The sequence below is a fragment of the Triturus cristatus genome, chromosome 11, assembly GCF_964204655.1.
Source record: "Triturus cristatus chromosome 11, aTriCri1.1, whole genome shotgun sequence".
NCBI lineage: Eukaryota > Metazoa > Chordata > Amphibia > Caudata > Salamandridae > Triturus > Triturus cristatus.
Genome location: NC_140594.1, coordinates 554609346 through 554622214, shown reverse-complemented (window position 1 = coordinate 554622214; position 12869 = coordinate 554609346). Strand labels below are relative to the sequence as shown.

At 37.9% G+C, this 12869-nt stretch overlaps 1 protein-coding gene across 1 annotated transcript in view; it reads left to right on the top strand.

Annotated features, from left to right (window-relative positions):
- Window positions 1-10972, top strand: part of DIPK2A (divergent protein kinase domain 2A) — a 65718-nt gene extending 54746 nt beyond the window's left edge. Inside the window, exon 3 of the mRNA XM_085633546.1 lies at window positions 3825-10972. Within this exon, the coding sequence (XP_085489672.1) occupies window positions 3825-4156 (332 nt within the window). The 3' untranslated portion in view covers window positions 4157-10972. The remainder of the gene's footprint in view (window positions 1-3824) is intronic.
- Window positions 10973-12869: the final 1897 nt, after the last annotated feature.

Below are 12869 nucleotides of genomic sequence, written 5' to 3'. Positions count from 1 at the left end.
TTCCTTTGTGGAAGTTGTGCTTCACTGGTTTGATTGCAGCATCTCCATCAAATAATGTATTTGTTGGCAGATCATCATGCAACAGAATGCCCTTGATAAATTCACCCCTTTATTTTGCTACATTCCTCTCTGTGCTTGCGAAAGTATTAATTTATTTTTTTAATAACCTGTTTTGTAGTGGCTGGTTGGACGAAACTCTTGCTATGGCAATTAAAGCATGAAGTTTAGCTTTAGTGATTGTCAAACAGCTTGTTCTTTCAATGCTAATCTCTTGCTTCAGTTCTGTATAAAGTTTTGATCTATGTTGCAGGACACCTAGTAGATGTGTCTTTAGATCTTTATCCACATTGTTTGGTCTTGAAGTTGTGTAGTCGCACATGCTTGGTCATTTCAAAGGGGGTTTCTTGCTGCTGTGTGAAATGAAGACTCAACATGTTTATTATAATCTTCCCCTCAAGATTGTGTTGAACAGTTTTACGACGGTCCATTAATTTTGAATTTGTCATCTCTCTGAAAACATTTAAAATAGAAAGGGCTTCATGGTAAACAAGCTGCAATTGAGTAACATATTCACTTTTACATGTCTGACCAACAGTTCCCTTAGAGTTTTTCTGTGATCTCTGGATCGTCTATTCCGGTTTCCTATCTGGAGCCATTACTTTGAACCTTCCCTCCCTCTCTGTCTTTACCAACAAAATGTCTTTGCATTAATTTTCTGTAGAGTGATGGTTTTTCCACCTCTAACTTCATTCTTTCCAAATACCAGGACCCATATCTCGGGTAGTTTATGCAGTCGAATTTGCAAAACCCCGTAATCTGTGGCTCCACAGTCTTCACGTTCAGCCCGCAATCAGCATGTAGCAAGTTCTTTTTTTTCACTAGAGCGATCTTGTGTAAAACATTTTCCCAATACTTTCAAAGCTCTAACTTTTCTTCTCATTGTTTTACAAACTCCACAAACTTTGTTTTCAGGCTTTCTGGTTTTGAACGGAGTATATTGAATATTGCCTGGCTTTGCATCATGTCTTTTGAATGAAGTGCACCCTGTGCCTTGCTCACTTTTCAGATGAGATATGCGAAACCTAATTTGTCATTCTTGTTCCAGAAAGCATTCCAACTACAATGTTTGTATAGCCTTAGATATGGGCATCCCTTGTAAAAAACTAACATAACGAGTTCTGCTCTATACTGACCGGACAGGTTTTCTTCCAGAGATTTCAGCCTCAATATGTTGATCATCTATGCCACATCCAGTGAACTTCCGGCACACCGCAACACAATATTTTCATGTGAAAAATGCTCAACATTGGATAAAGATCATCAAATTCTCCTAGATTTTTCATAATGTCAACTACAATACATTAATCATCTTCATTGCAGAAAATTGGCAGGATAGGCTGGTCTTCAAGCTGATAACGCATATTTTGAAAATTCTTTACAATTGTGTATACTGTTTGGTAGTTAGACTGTAGATGGTATTACTGATAAAAACCCAACCTCCTTCTGTGGGCCTGTATTCTGGGAGATCAGAGCATGAATTCCAGCCCACGGAGGAACTGTTTTTACTTTATCCTATCTGATAAATTCAGTTAAATCAGCTTTGCGGGCTGCAGCATCTGGTAGAAGATCCATGTCCTCAGTCGCTTTGAAACTTACTGGTTGTCTGGGATGTGTTGATGGCTTGTAGTGATTTTGCATGCATTGGCAAGGCAGTCTGGTTATAAATTTGCAGCTTCCTTTGTTTATGCCTACAGCTGACACAGCTTGTTTCCCGGTAGCTACTTCATTAGTACAGTCTTGAAAAAACACCATGGCAGTATTGTGAGTCCTGGAGGACCAGACAAAGGCGCGGTCTTCAAAATCAAAATTAAAAAGAGCAGCAATTGTAAATACTTTCCTGGTAAAGTGAATTGGAAGTGGTGTGCTGTCGGATTAACAAGATTTTAATGCATGAGCTGCTAACAAGATCCTGCTCAATACTATGTCATAACTTGTTAATACACCAGTCCTATTCATTGAAGTGATTAGTGCTCTACGTTTTGCATTTGTTATAGATTGCGTGGGCAGTCTTGTAGCTGCGTTTTATTTTTGCTGTGATGTAATTCATAAAACATGATTTGGAAAAGACAGTACATTTGCACAGCCTCAGTTCATGGGATGGTCTTTCACTTCTTCGCTTATATCTTCAAAGCCATAATCGATGTCCGCTTCTGTTCCGAACTCAGGAACTTTAGTTTGTCATAGTTGCTTTGCTGATATTAAACCATTATCTAAAACTTTAAGACCACATCAGGCATTCTTGTCGATTCCCATGATTTGGGGAGCTCTGAGGCATCACAACATTTGTCATTCAGTCCAAAATCTAAATCTTTCAGGATGTTTCTTAAAATGGTTCCTGCTGAACTGACTAAATCCTCTGATCTTATTTTGCCAGCAAGAACTTCGGAAAATAATTCTGTATTGTACATTCTCACTAGAAAAATCTTGGTTTCATTATTACGGATCAATACAGTTTCATCGATGTTGACCATTATTTCTCTGATTTCACTGTGTGAACCTGTAGCCAGCAGTTTTCAAAGACTGCAAACTTCACTGAAGGCTGTTACCTTGCTGCTGGGAGCTCACTGTATTTTCATGTTTTTGAATGTATGCACGCATGCAGTTTGAGTGGGCATACAAATACGCTGCAGATTAATTTGCCTTGCTGTTTAGATCAAATGCTCGGCTGAAAATGTCATCTTGGAAGAAACTAGCTGCCGATACAAACATGTTTGCCCTTTGAGACTCTCATGCTCAGTACTTTGTTCTTTCATCAATCCCTTTGGCCCTTGTTCTGGATTAACCACAGATAACACATTGAAGAGCCTTTGCTGTTTGATCAGAGGTGGACAAGGGGAAGCCATTGATCTAATTAGATGGAAATTGGGTTTGGTTGTCGTCAATTTCTCAGAAGGCTCGGATTCTTGTGATTCACTGGTTTTTGCTATTTTTTGTTGAATTTTTCCCAGGCTTTTTACCATTATATTGGACTTGTTTCGCTTGTTGTTACAATGATAAAATATTTGATCTTCTTCACACACATCAGTTTAAGTCTTTTGTGATTTTTTTTTGTTTTGTTCTATTTCTGCAGAATCTTAAACTTCTGTCCAGCTGCAGTTGATGTTTGCCTTGCTTTTGGATTAGATTGCCGTATTAAAGATTTTTCTTTGTTGAGGACTCCTTCAGCTTATGTAGTTAGCCACCATGTCAGGAGGTAAACACATTATAAAGCCTCCTTTTTGGAAAATGGCTAAGGGATACCCAGAAGATTTATTTTCTCTCTCGAAGACTACTTGACCCCCAAAACCTATATTTTGACACCACATTGAAGTATATAGGTATCCTGTTTCCTGAAATATTACATAATCACTGCAACACATCCACCATTTAAAAAATGTTGTCCATAAAAAATTCGGCAGGATTAGCAATGGTTACCCAAGCGAAATTACTTCTCGAACGATACAAAAACACAAATTAAAATCTCTTTGACAACATTTGTATTTTTACACAGTATATCAAGGGACCAGGACTACTCCCAGAAAGTATAATTATGAATGGATCAGACTAGCTGTTTAGTAAATTTTTGAGTCCTAAATTCACATTTTTCCATTAAAGGTGTGCGATTCGGCTATGAGCTGTGGAGTGTACTGTGGCTGGACCTAAATAGTGAAATAAAGTGAAAAGGCATTCTTTTGCTGGCACTGATTTAACCTCCAAATTGCAATACTTAATTCTGTCTTTTTACCCTCTTAGCATATTGACCCTTTTTTCTGCTTCCTTTACAGATAAGCCTGAAAATTGGGATGTCTGGTATGAAAGCAAGTTTGATGACTGTGATAAAGAAGCTTGCCTGTCATTCTCAAAAGAAATTCTCTGTTCTCGTACTAATGTGGACCACAATTACTATGCTATCTGTCAGAACCTTTTGTCCAGACATGCAACTTGGCGTGGCACGTCTGGAGGACTTCTTCATGATCCTCCGGCAGAAATCACCAAAGATGGTCGTCTTGAGGCCTTACTGGATGAGTGTGCCAATCCAAAGAAGCGATATGGTCGATTTCAAGCGGCAAAAGAGTTGCGTGAATACCTTTCACAGTTCACCAATAATGTGAGATAGTCGAGAGGCACCATAGTGAAACTGTCAGGATTCACTTTAAAGATGGGAACTGTGAAAATACTGCTTATTATAAGTCACTAACTTCGATATTTGGAGAGAATATGTTCTTTACTAAAAAGATGTGCATTTCTCACCTGATCTGTTCACTGTGCTCCTCGATCGAACAGATGTGCGAGCCTGTTCGACTTCAGCATCCTGGAGTCTTTACTTCTTGCTTGGACTTCTGTATCACATGATACTTGACGTAACACTGCATTGGTATCCATTTTGTGAAGCTGATGCCTTTACTTGGATTGTCAAGTTAGACAAATGGCCTGTTTTAAAGGCCCTTATTTTCTTTTCAGTTTTTTTTAAACACCATTTGCGTCCATGAAAAGTAGCTTGTGTTCTCCTCAAATGTTAACTGTTTTTCTTTTTGCTAAACCTAAGAGCATGACTTTTTTTTACGGTAATTGTAAGGGTGAAATGCTGCAACACCAGAATGTCTGTGTAAACTGGATACAGCCAGTTGCAGAAAAGAAAACTCTGTTCATTTGTCCAAACAAATCTGGCTGAAAAGTGGCTCCTAATTTTTCAAGTCTAACGCTATGCTTATCTGAACAGAAGTATATAGTTCTCTCAAATGCCTTTGGCTATCATCTTTCTTGAGGAAGTCGCTTTCAAAACTAAGTTCTTTAAACTTTAAGCTTTGACTATTAGACAGTTTTTCTGTGCTACAGTCTGAATTTTATGAAAGTTGTCTACAGTCCCACTCAAGCAGAGCACGTTTTGTAAGAGTAATGACTATTCAGCACAAGATTGTAATCTTGGTAATTTGCCCTCCTTAAAATGCACTGTTAGTGTATTTTATACTTGTGTAGATTAATATTACCAATTTACATGCAGAACAGTTTATAAAACGTAATGTTTTACTAAAAGATGCATTTACATGCAATTCTCCTTGGTGGTTCACTTTAGCACCTACACAAGTATTCTTTTTTTGAATGGAAGACAGTGAGCATGTGAAGCTTTTGGGAGGGGGGGGGGGGGGATCCAACCTAAGCCAGAGAGAGCAAGCTGTGCAGCCTGAGTCTTGTAGTCCAATGATCTGCTTAGGACACTACAGTAGTTGGTCTTAAAGATTACTCCAATATGTTCTGGAAGAAAGGAAGAATAAGTGGTGGGTTTTAAATCTAGCCGTGCTTCATACCTTTCCCTGCCTCTCATGAGGTATGGTCCAAAACTTTAAAATTAGAAACAGATTTTAGTCTGCTGTCTCACTTGTTACAGGGTAGTTGCTGCTCCAGTATCTTTTGGTAAAATGTTAATCCCACCTAAATCGTTTAAGTAGGAAAAGCATGGCAGGTATTCAGGTTTTTTGTTTTTTTTATGTGCTCGATAAACTAGATGGCTGCTTTGCTATCGTGACTTCAGCCCAAGGAAACATCCCAATAAGGGACTCTGAAATTTGGTGATCTTGTGTGCACCAACTGTGTGCAGTCCCTCCATTGTAATTCATCATTTCTGGCAGCGTTGAGATGGAACCTAAATAAAAAAATATACCTGTGACATATGTTTTAATGCTGTTGTCTGCACTATTTGCTTTAATTGGCAAAACCCATATTCTTTGACCACAAATCACCAGATTAAATCTCACCTCTAGGAAAACAGTGCTTATGCACCTTTGGCAATAACCAAAGGATAGGCAGAAGCCACACCACAGAAGTCTAAGACATTGAAAGTCATGCTAGGTCGCTCCAGTCAGCTTTTGTTTAAGCCTTCCTGCCAGGTTGTCCTTCAATATTGAACTAGCTGTTCAGATAGTGCTTGCACAAACATGCATGTGCATCATAGGACAGATTAATGGCTACATTCACACATTTTATAATTGTATTTACTTGCATCTGTCAGACGTCAATGGTAGACTTTCAACATTGTGTAAGAGCAGTAAAGCAAAGCCTTCTGCACTGAAGGGGGCACAGCCAGATAAAATTAATTTAAAACGACTAGACCTAATTTTGAAGGTTTTTCCAATCTGTTTCCCTTTTTCTTCAGGTGACAGTTGCGAGTCAGTTGCGCAGTATGTCGGAATCTAATTGGGCAGGTTGTAAAGGTGCATGTGGTCCCCACAATTTTTTTAATCTGCAAATTATGCCGAGGATGATGAATTATGTAGCAGACTATGTGGTTACAGAACTGCAATTTCAATGGCTCTGCTAATACTGCTGTTACCCACTATTAAGCGGTTGTGTTTCCCTGTGTTTCAATAAGTTCTGGCATCAGAATGAGGCAAATACCATGCAGACTTGTGGGGGCAATTAAACTGGAAACATTTCAGTACTGAGAGCTCAAACCATTTGAATTCCACTCAAAAATAGAGGAAAGCAGCCCTAAACTCGTACAATAATTATTTGCTGGGATAGGTATGGGAAGAAATTAACTTAAAAAAACACGTGTATAGTGTGTAATTAAAGGTTTGTGGTAATGTGGCTGTGAAAACCTTGCACAAGAGGTTTTTTTATTTATTTAAACTCATTTTTGTTTTTTGATTCCCCAGAAACTACTTCGATGCAAAAAATTGAGTTAATCAGATTTCCATCATTCAATAATACTTTTTAAATGGAGTTGAAAACAGACTTCCAAAACAGAGTAAAATTGTTAATGGAATTTGAGTTTTGCTAACATTAATTATACTGTGCTCACTTGCTCCTCTATAGTTAATAAGAGCCAGATTTAGTGTGTATAAGTTTATGGCAGGAATTTATTTAGCTATTGAGTCCATAGGTAAAGACTGGTTAAAGAGGGAAGTGAAGATCTGGAATAAAAATCGTGATAAAAAATGCATCAGAATTCCTTTACTAATCATCTCTGCAGATAAGTGTATTTCATTGCAAATTTCTTGAGGCTTGGATAATTGACCTAGGAGGAAAAAGTCAAAGCACAACTCTCCCCAATTTAGATAACTGGCTTATAGCCAGTCTGAATCTGCTCGGATGCATAATTACTTGAGAATTAAACAAGTGCCAGACTTGACAGACAAGTTCCTCTCTATCTGTTGGATTGAACAGTGTTAAGTTTGGGGCAACATTTTTTATGGTTACATTTGTTTTATTATTATTAGTACTTTGCGTTCTTATCTCTGTAATTCTAAGCATCAACATGATGTGCAAATTTGGCATCAACATTTGGCCATAGATACTACGCAGTGTGTAAAACAAAGAAAAACCCAACTCCTCCATCCCCCGCCATCTCACCTCCCCCAGGTACCTAACCCAGGTACCTAACCAGAATGTGTTTCTAATCTTCGGGCTCCTGAAATCTGTGTCGTTTACTAGATAATTCTATTGGGCCGTAAGGTCGGTTAATCTCAATATTCGTAAATACCTGGGGCAAGTCAATTCGGTGAACTCCTGGGATAGTATGCCTATAGATGGACTTGCAGCCGCCCTGAACATGTCTACTTGCTGTTTTAGCGTGGCTGAGAGCCTCTCTATACCTAGAATGTGCCATAGCCGATGGATCCACTGCCTATGCTTCTGAACCTTGTCCGTTCCCCCAGAGTGCCGAGAACATTTGTTTGACTACCTTTACATCTTAAAATCTTTAATAGAAAAGTTCAGTAATGCCCTTCGACAAGAGTGGTCTAGATGGATTTAGGAGGTGGATTGTCATCCTTCATGTCTATTAACCCACCATGAATGCCATGCTACATGTCTCGTGTGTGTACACAGCCATACATCCACCTAGCTAATGCATTGCAAGTCACTGAAAACAAGGACTCTATAAAAGACAAAATAGAACTAACATTGGTAAATCTAATGTCACACTTTGTTATAGGTAATGCTGGTATCTGCACCTTTACAAATAAAACTCATTCCCCTACCAAAAAGAGTGGTTCTAGGACCTTTCCAGAGCATCTACAGCCATTCTGACCTTTTGTGGAAACCCCTAAAAATGTCCTTGATTAAATAGAAACTCCTGTGTAATCCTATCTGATCCACGGAAGAACTTTGGCCTAAGAGGTTGTAAAACCAGGTGATGCCACCAAATACAGGTAGACTGTTCCTTATTACACCTCATTGGACATTTCAAATGTCTCATTGAATATTGACATCCTATTCAGGTCATAACCCCACCATTGCAGATTTTCTAACCCTATAATCTAATGTGAGCAAAGACATTTGTGCATTGCTGAAGTTTCCTTCCCAGATTTCAATCACAGTTAGTACTGAACTGAGGATGATTCTGCTTCCTTTGATATAGTGCTACTCCAATTTGCCACTATAGGGCACCTAAACACCTCACAAGATTTAAAATTTGTTGAAGCGCTGTGAGCTTCTGGCCTATTATTGATACTATTTATTTGACAGAACACCTTTAATCATCAAATATTCCAAACGTGGACAGCGGTGTTCTTTCCTCATTGCCAATTTCCCAGCTTTATCAGATAGGTGGTAATTTAAGTGCCCTATCCATTTGGCTATCCGAATGAACTACATCTAGACGACACCTATAAAGATATGACTATTTTCTTTAAAATGTTTTCACCACTTCTCCCTCAAAGAGCTAGACTAGTGTAACTTGAAGGCCAAATTCACATTAGAGGGTCTGAGAAAGTTGCGTTTGGGATTTAAATGCAAAGTTCTCTTCTTGTAATCAGTTGCTTCTTTGCTCTAGTTTACTAAGCTTAACAAATAGTATTTTTGTGATCGGTTCAGTGGTGGTTGTCAGTAAAAAGTTTGAACTACAGTGACTGCCAATTTTGTAAAAAAATCGCCAAACTGAAGCTGCATCAATCAGTAGCAGTCAAATGGCCTTCTGTCTTGAGCGACCATTAGGCCAGCTTTTTTTCTTTCTGAAGCCAACAGCACCAAGCATACTTTAGCTCAAATTACAGTGCGGAGTTGTATGACATTTGACAAAGCTCAGCAACTGAGCTTGTTGGCTGGAAAGTGAGTGAGCAGTCCCATATTTACTAGGCAATGATTCATTTTTACTCTGCTGTGATGATGCTCTTTCTCCCACTGGCGAACTTTAGGCAGGCATAAATCATGAAAACACCCTTGCACCTTAGTGCTTCGGTGTGTGCTTGAAGTCTAATATAAGTTTTGTAATGGAAGGGTATCCTTCAGTGCGAAATACTATTGTTATACAGTTTAAACCATGTGCAAATTTTTATATGTTCTATGCATTAGATCACACTTGAGTGAATTTGGTAAAGTTTAGAGAAGAGAAATCTTTCGGCAATGTTACTCGTGCCTCAAAGAGGCTTATGTTTTTTTAGTGCAATGCTGTGGCGTTTTCTTAAATTAAACAGGGCTGTTCTAAATGTGATATAAGGGAGTTCCCATGAAAACACCCACTCTTCAAATTATTTTAGTGCTATTTTTCAGTGCAAAAGTTTTTTTGCGGGATTGCAAACCCCAAAACAACACTGTGCCATTTTGTGATTCACTTTTGGGATGCAACCTGGTACAAACGGTTAGTAAATCTGGACCTATTAGTCGTGATGGTGATGGCTAAAAAATTGGGAGTGGTTGAATGTCACTTAGGAGGTTACATTGCTCTAGGATTCAATCATACTGTGACCATAGTTGCTGTCTGGTAACCTTTTCATCAAGAAATTGGTTTGCATGACTCTGAACTTGTTCTGCAGTACTTGGGTTATGGGTGCTTTGCTAGGCTATCTAACCAGAAAGGTGATCACTGCCTTTCATTCTTGAAAGACTGACTTTGTGTAGCATTAGTAGTAAGCGTCATTTCAGTCCTGCAAAGATTTGTCCATAATCCTTTTTGCCTTCAAATCCCCCATAGTTTTGGGCCTATGCGAAGGATGTCAGCAAACCGTTGCCATGGATATATATATATTTTTTGTGTTCTGCATGCATCACATCGGTTTCTGACTCATTCAGAGTATGGCTTGTCTTGTATACATTTTTTCCATACATTCCATCCAAGGAGAGCATTACATAGCTGTCTTCAAAATGTCCTTTAATTTGAAAAGGGATCACCGTCGCATTCGTTTTATGCATTGTGACTTGCAAATATTGTATTTACTGCGTGTGCACAATTAGATTAGCATGTTGCGAGTGAAGTAAATTGCCAGCTGGTTCACTAATCTGTTCAAGATGCAGCAGTGTTTTATTGCATAGGCTAAAGAATGCATAACCAATATGCTGATTTTAGTTTCTCAAAAGAAAGTTTGCTTGAATATTTTTGTACTTCAAGAATTGTAAAGCACTTAAGTCAATTTGCATTCCCACTACATAAATGTCTGGAGTTTTTAGTTATTTACAGGTAAACAGCAGCTTGTTTTTACAATCCGTTGCATATTTTTTAAATTTGTATAGTGTATAATTTGTTATTTCTTTCCTTGCTCTTAAGTTTTGAACACAGCCATTGTTCTGAACGTGTTTGGTAACTCTTGCCAGCCGTGAGAGGCCTGTCTTCATCAATGAACTTCATACAATTGTAGTTTGGATAATGTCTGATTCTTAAGGGGTAAATTTAAAAAGAAATGACTACTGGCAAAGGTTCCATTCCTAAATGCTGATGTTTTGTTCCTTTTACGAATGCAATCAAAACAGAGTTTATGTACAGAGCAATAAATCTAGTTTGATTTGCACCAATCATGGCTTAGTCAATAGTGATTATATTTTGTTGTGAACCTGCCAGTATGTTGAGAATGGTTTGACTATTGGAGGTTTTTATGTGCATTATATGTCTTAAAAGTTATTTAATTTCAGAATCTCAGACAGTCTTCTGTGCCTTTATATTAAAAGAAAGTTGATTGTTCAGCTTTTAATGACATTGATTAATAAACAATACTTAAACTAGTCTCATATTTCTTAATTGTCTATTAATGTTCTTTTTGGCATTGTAAATGTGTTTATAAAGTTTGATTAAGGACTTTTTTTTTTTTGCCTAGATGTGATGTTATGGACTGCTCATGAGGACAAACACTCATTCATAAATGCCTCAGTGTAAAGAGAGGCCATTTCACACGATCCATCTTGCAAATTAATGCATAGTATCAGGTGAATGCAAGGAATTTGCAGCATAGAATATGATCAATAATTGAAAAGTTTACCCATACCAGCAAACTTGGTGAAAATCCTATCCGACTGCAGGTATGCAACTTAAAGCATATCCTCTTGAAACAGGAAACATCCTAGACAAAGTGAGAGACTAACTTCTACGGGTATGCTCCTACCAACTGGAAAAAGAACAAAGCACATGTTTTGGTTGCAATTTAGAATTCAACTTTACCTTTAATAAAATGGTAAACACTACTATATTTCTTTATAGCTGTGTTTAGTGTTGCCAAAATCATGATTAGGTTTTATCTTGATAGCAAGATTTGTTTCACGTGTTTTATTTCACACTTGACCCTTTATCACAGCTTGAATACCTTTTCAACTTTCCTTGTTTTGTAGTACTTCTCTTGTGACTTAGTGTTATAAATGGTATCAAAGGAAAGATCTATTTAACAGTGTTAGTCCTTATAGTCCTCATTGGATTTAAAAATCTTAATATGACCTGTTGCAATGCCGAACATTTGTGCTGGTGGGGCTCTGTGGGAGGATCTTGGAGAGCAAAAAATTGCATAAAGGCAAGGTATGCCTATAAAACAAAATTGTGAAACTGACCGTTTGGATAGGAGTTCCAGCTCAGTTCACAGAGCATCAAAACAGTCAGGTTCTTATTCATTAATTTAGTTTCGGTGAAAAATTCCCCTGCTTAACCTTCGTAGCTTGTCGAAAGTTGCAAGACCTTCCTCAAAGAAAATTGTTCTTTATCAGCAAGAGCAATACATTACAATTGAACTTTAAAAACTTTTATGAATCCATTTAGTTAAGACCCAATTTAAATTAAACTAGTACAAACAAAATAAGTGTAATCTATGAATAGGCAGTTATTTTAAGTTAACAATTTTGGGTGTTTTTTTTATATCGGGCTTCATAGCACAGCTGTCAACTGAATTAATGTGATCCGCCTCAAAGAGCGAGGAATGCTACAGATGGATATTGGGTCAGCCCACATGTTGGTAACCAGGAGCATGTTTCTAATGTGTGCTACCCACGTGCAGCTGTCATTTTTTTTTCTTGTTTTTTTATTTATTTCTTAATGCAGCTGCATTAGGAGCATGATATGGCTTCCTGGACGTAAACGTTCATGAGCATAAATTCAAAGTAATACTTTAGTTGAAGTGCTGTTGGAGGGCTGTCATGAGGAATGTACTGCAGTACCAGCATCCTCCTCATCTGTCATTAACTTTAGTTTAGACTTTGGAGTGCAGACTTGTGTTTCAGGGTGATGTGGGATGTCCAGAGCAATACTTGCATGGATTTGTTTGGTCTGGCGTGACCTTGTGTGATGATCCAAAAAGAACTTGGGGCCGATTATGATGCAGTCTGTAAAGGCTCCTGCCTTTAGGGCCGCATCATAATGGCCCGCTCCGTTTCCATTCCGACTGCCTCATTATGATTAGGGCTTCCAGTTTAATGGTATTTATTTTTTCAACATTTATTTATCCATATTTATTTTTGTGCCATTTTGTATGAATTTATCCATATTTATTTTGTTTTGCGGATAGATGAAGTTGAAAAACTGTACATTTCCATATTTATATAACTGATGCGCACACAATTTGATGTCTGTGTTATTTTAACTATTTGAGCTGTCAATTATTACATACCAATACATCCACTGGTAAATACTAGCATTATACCAT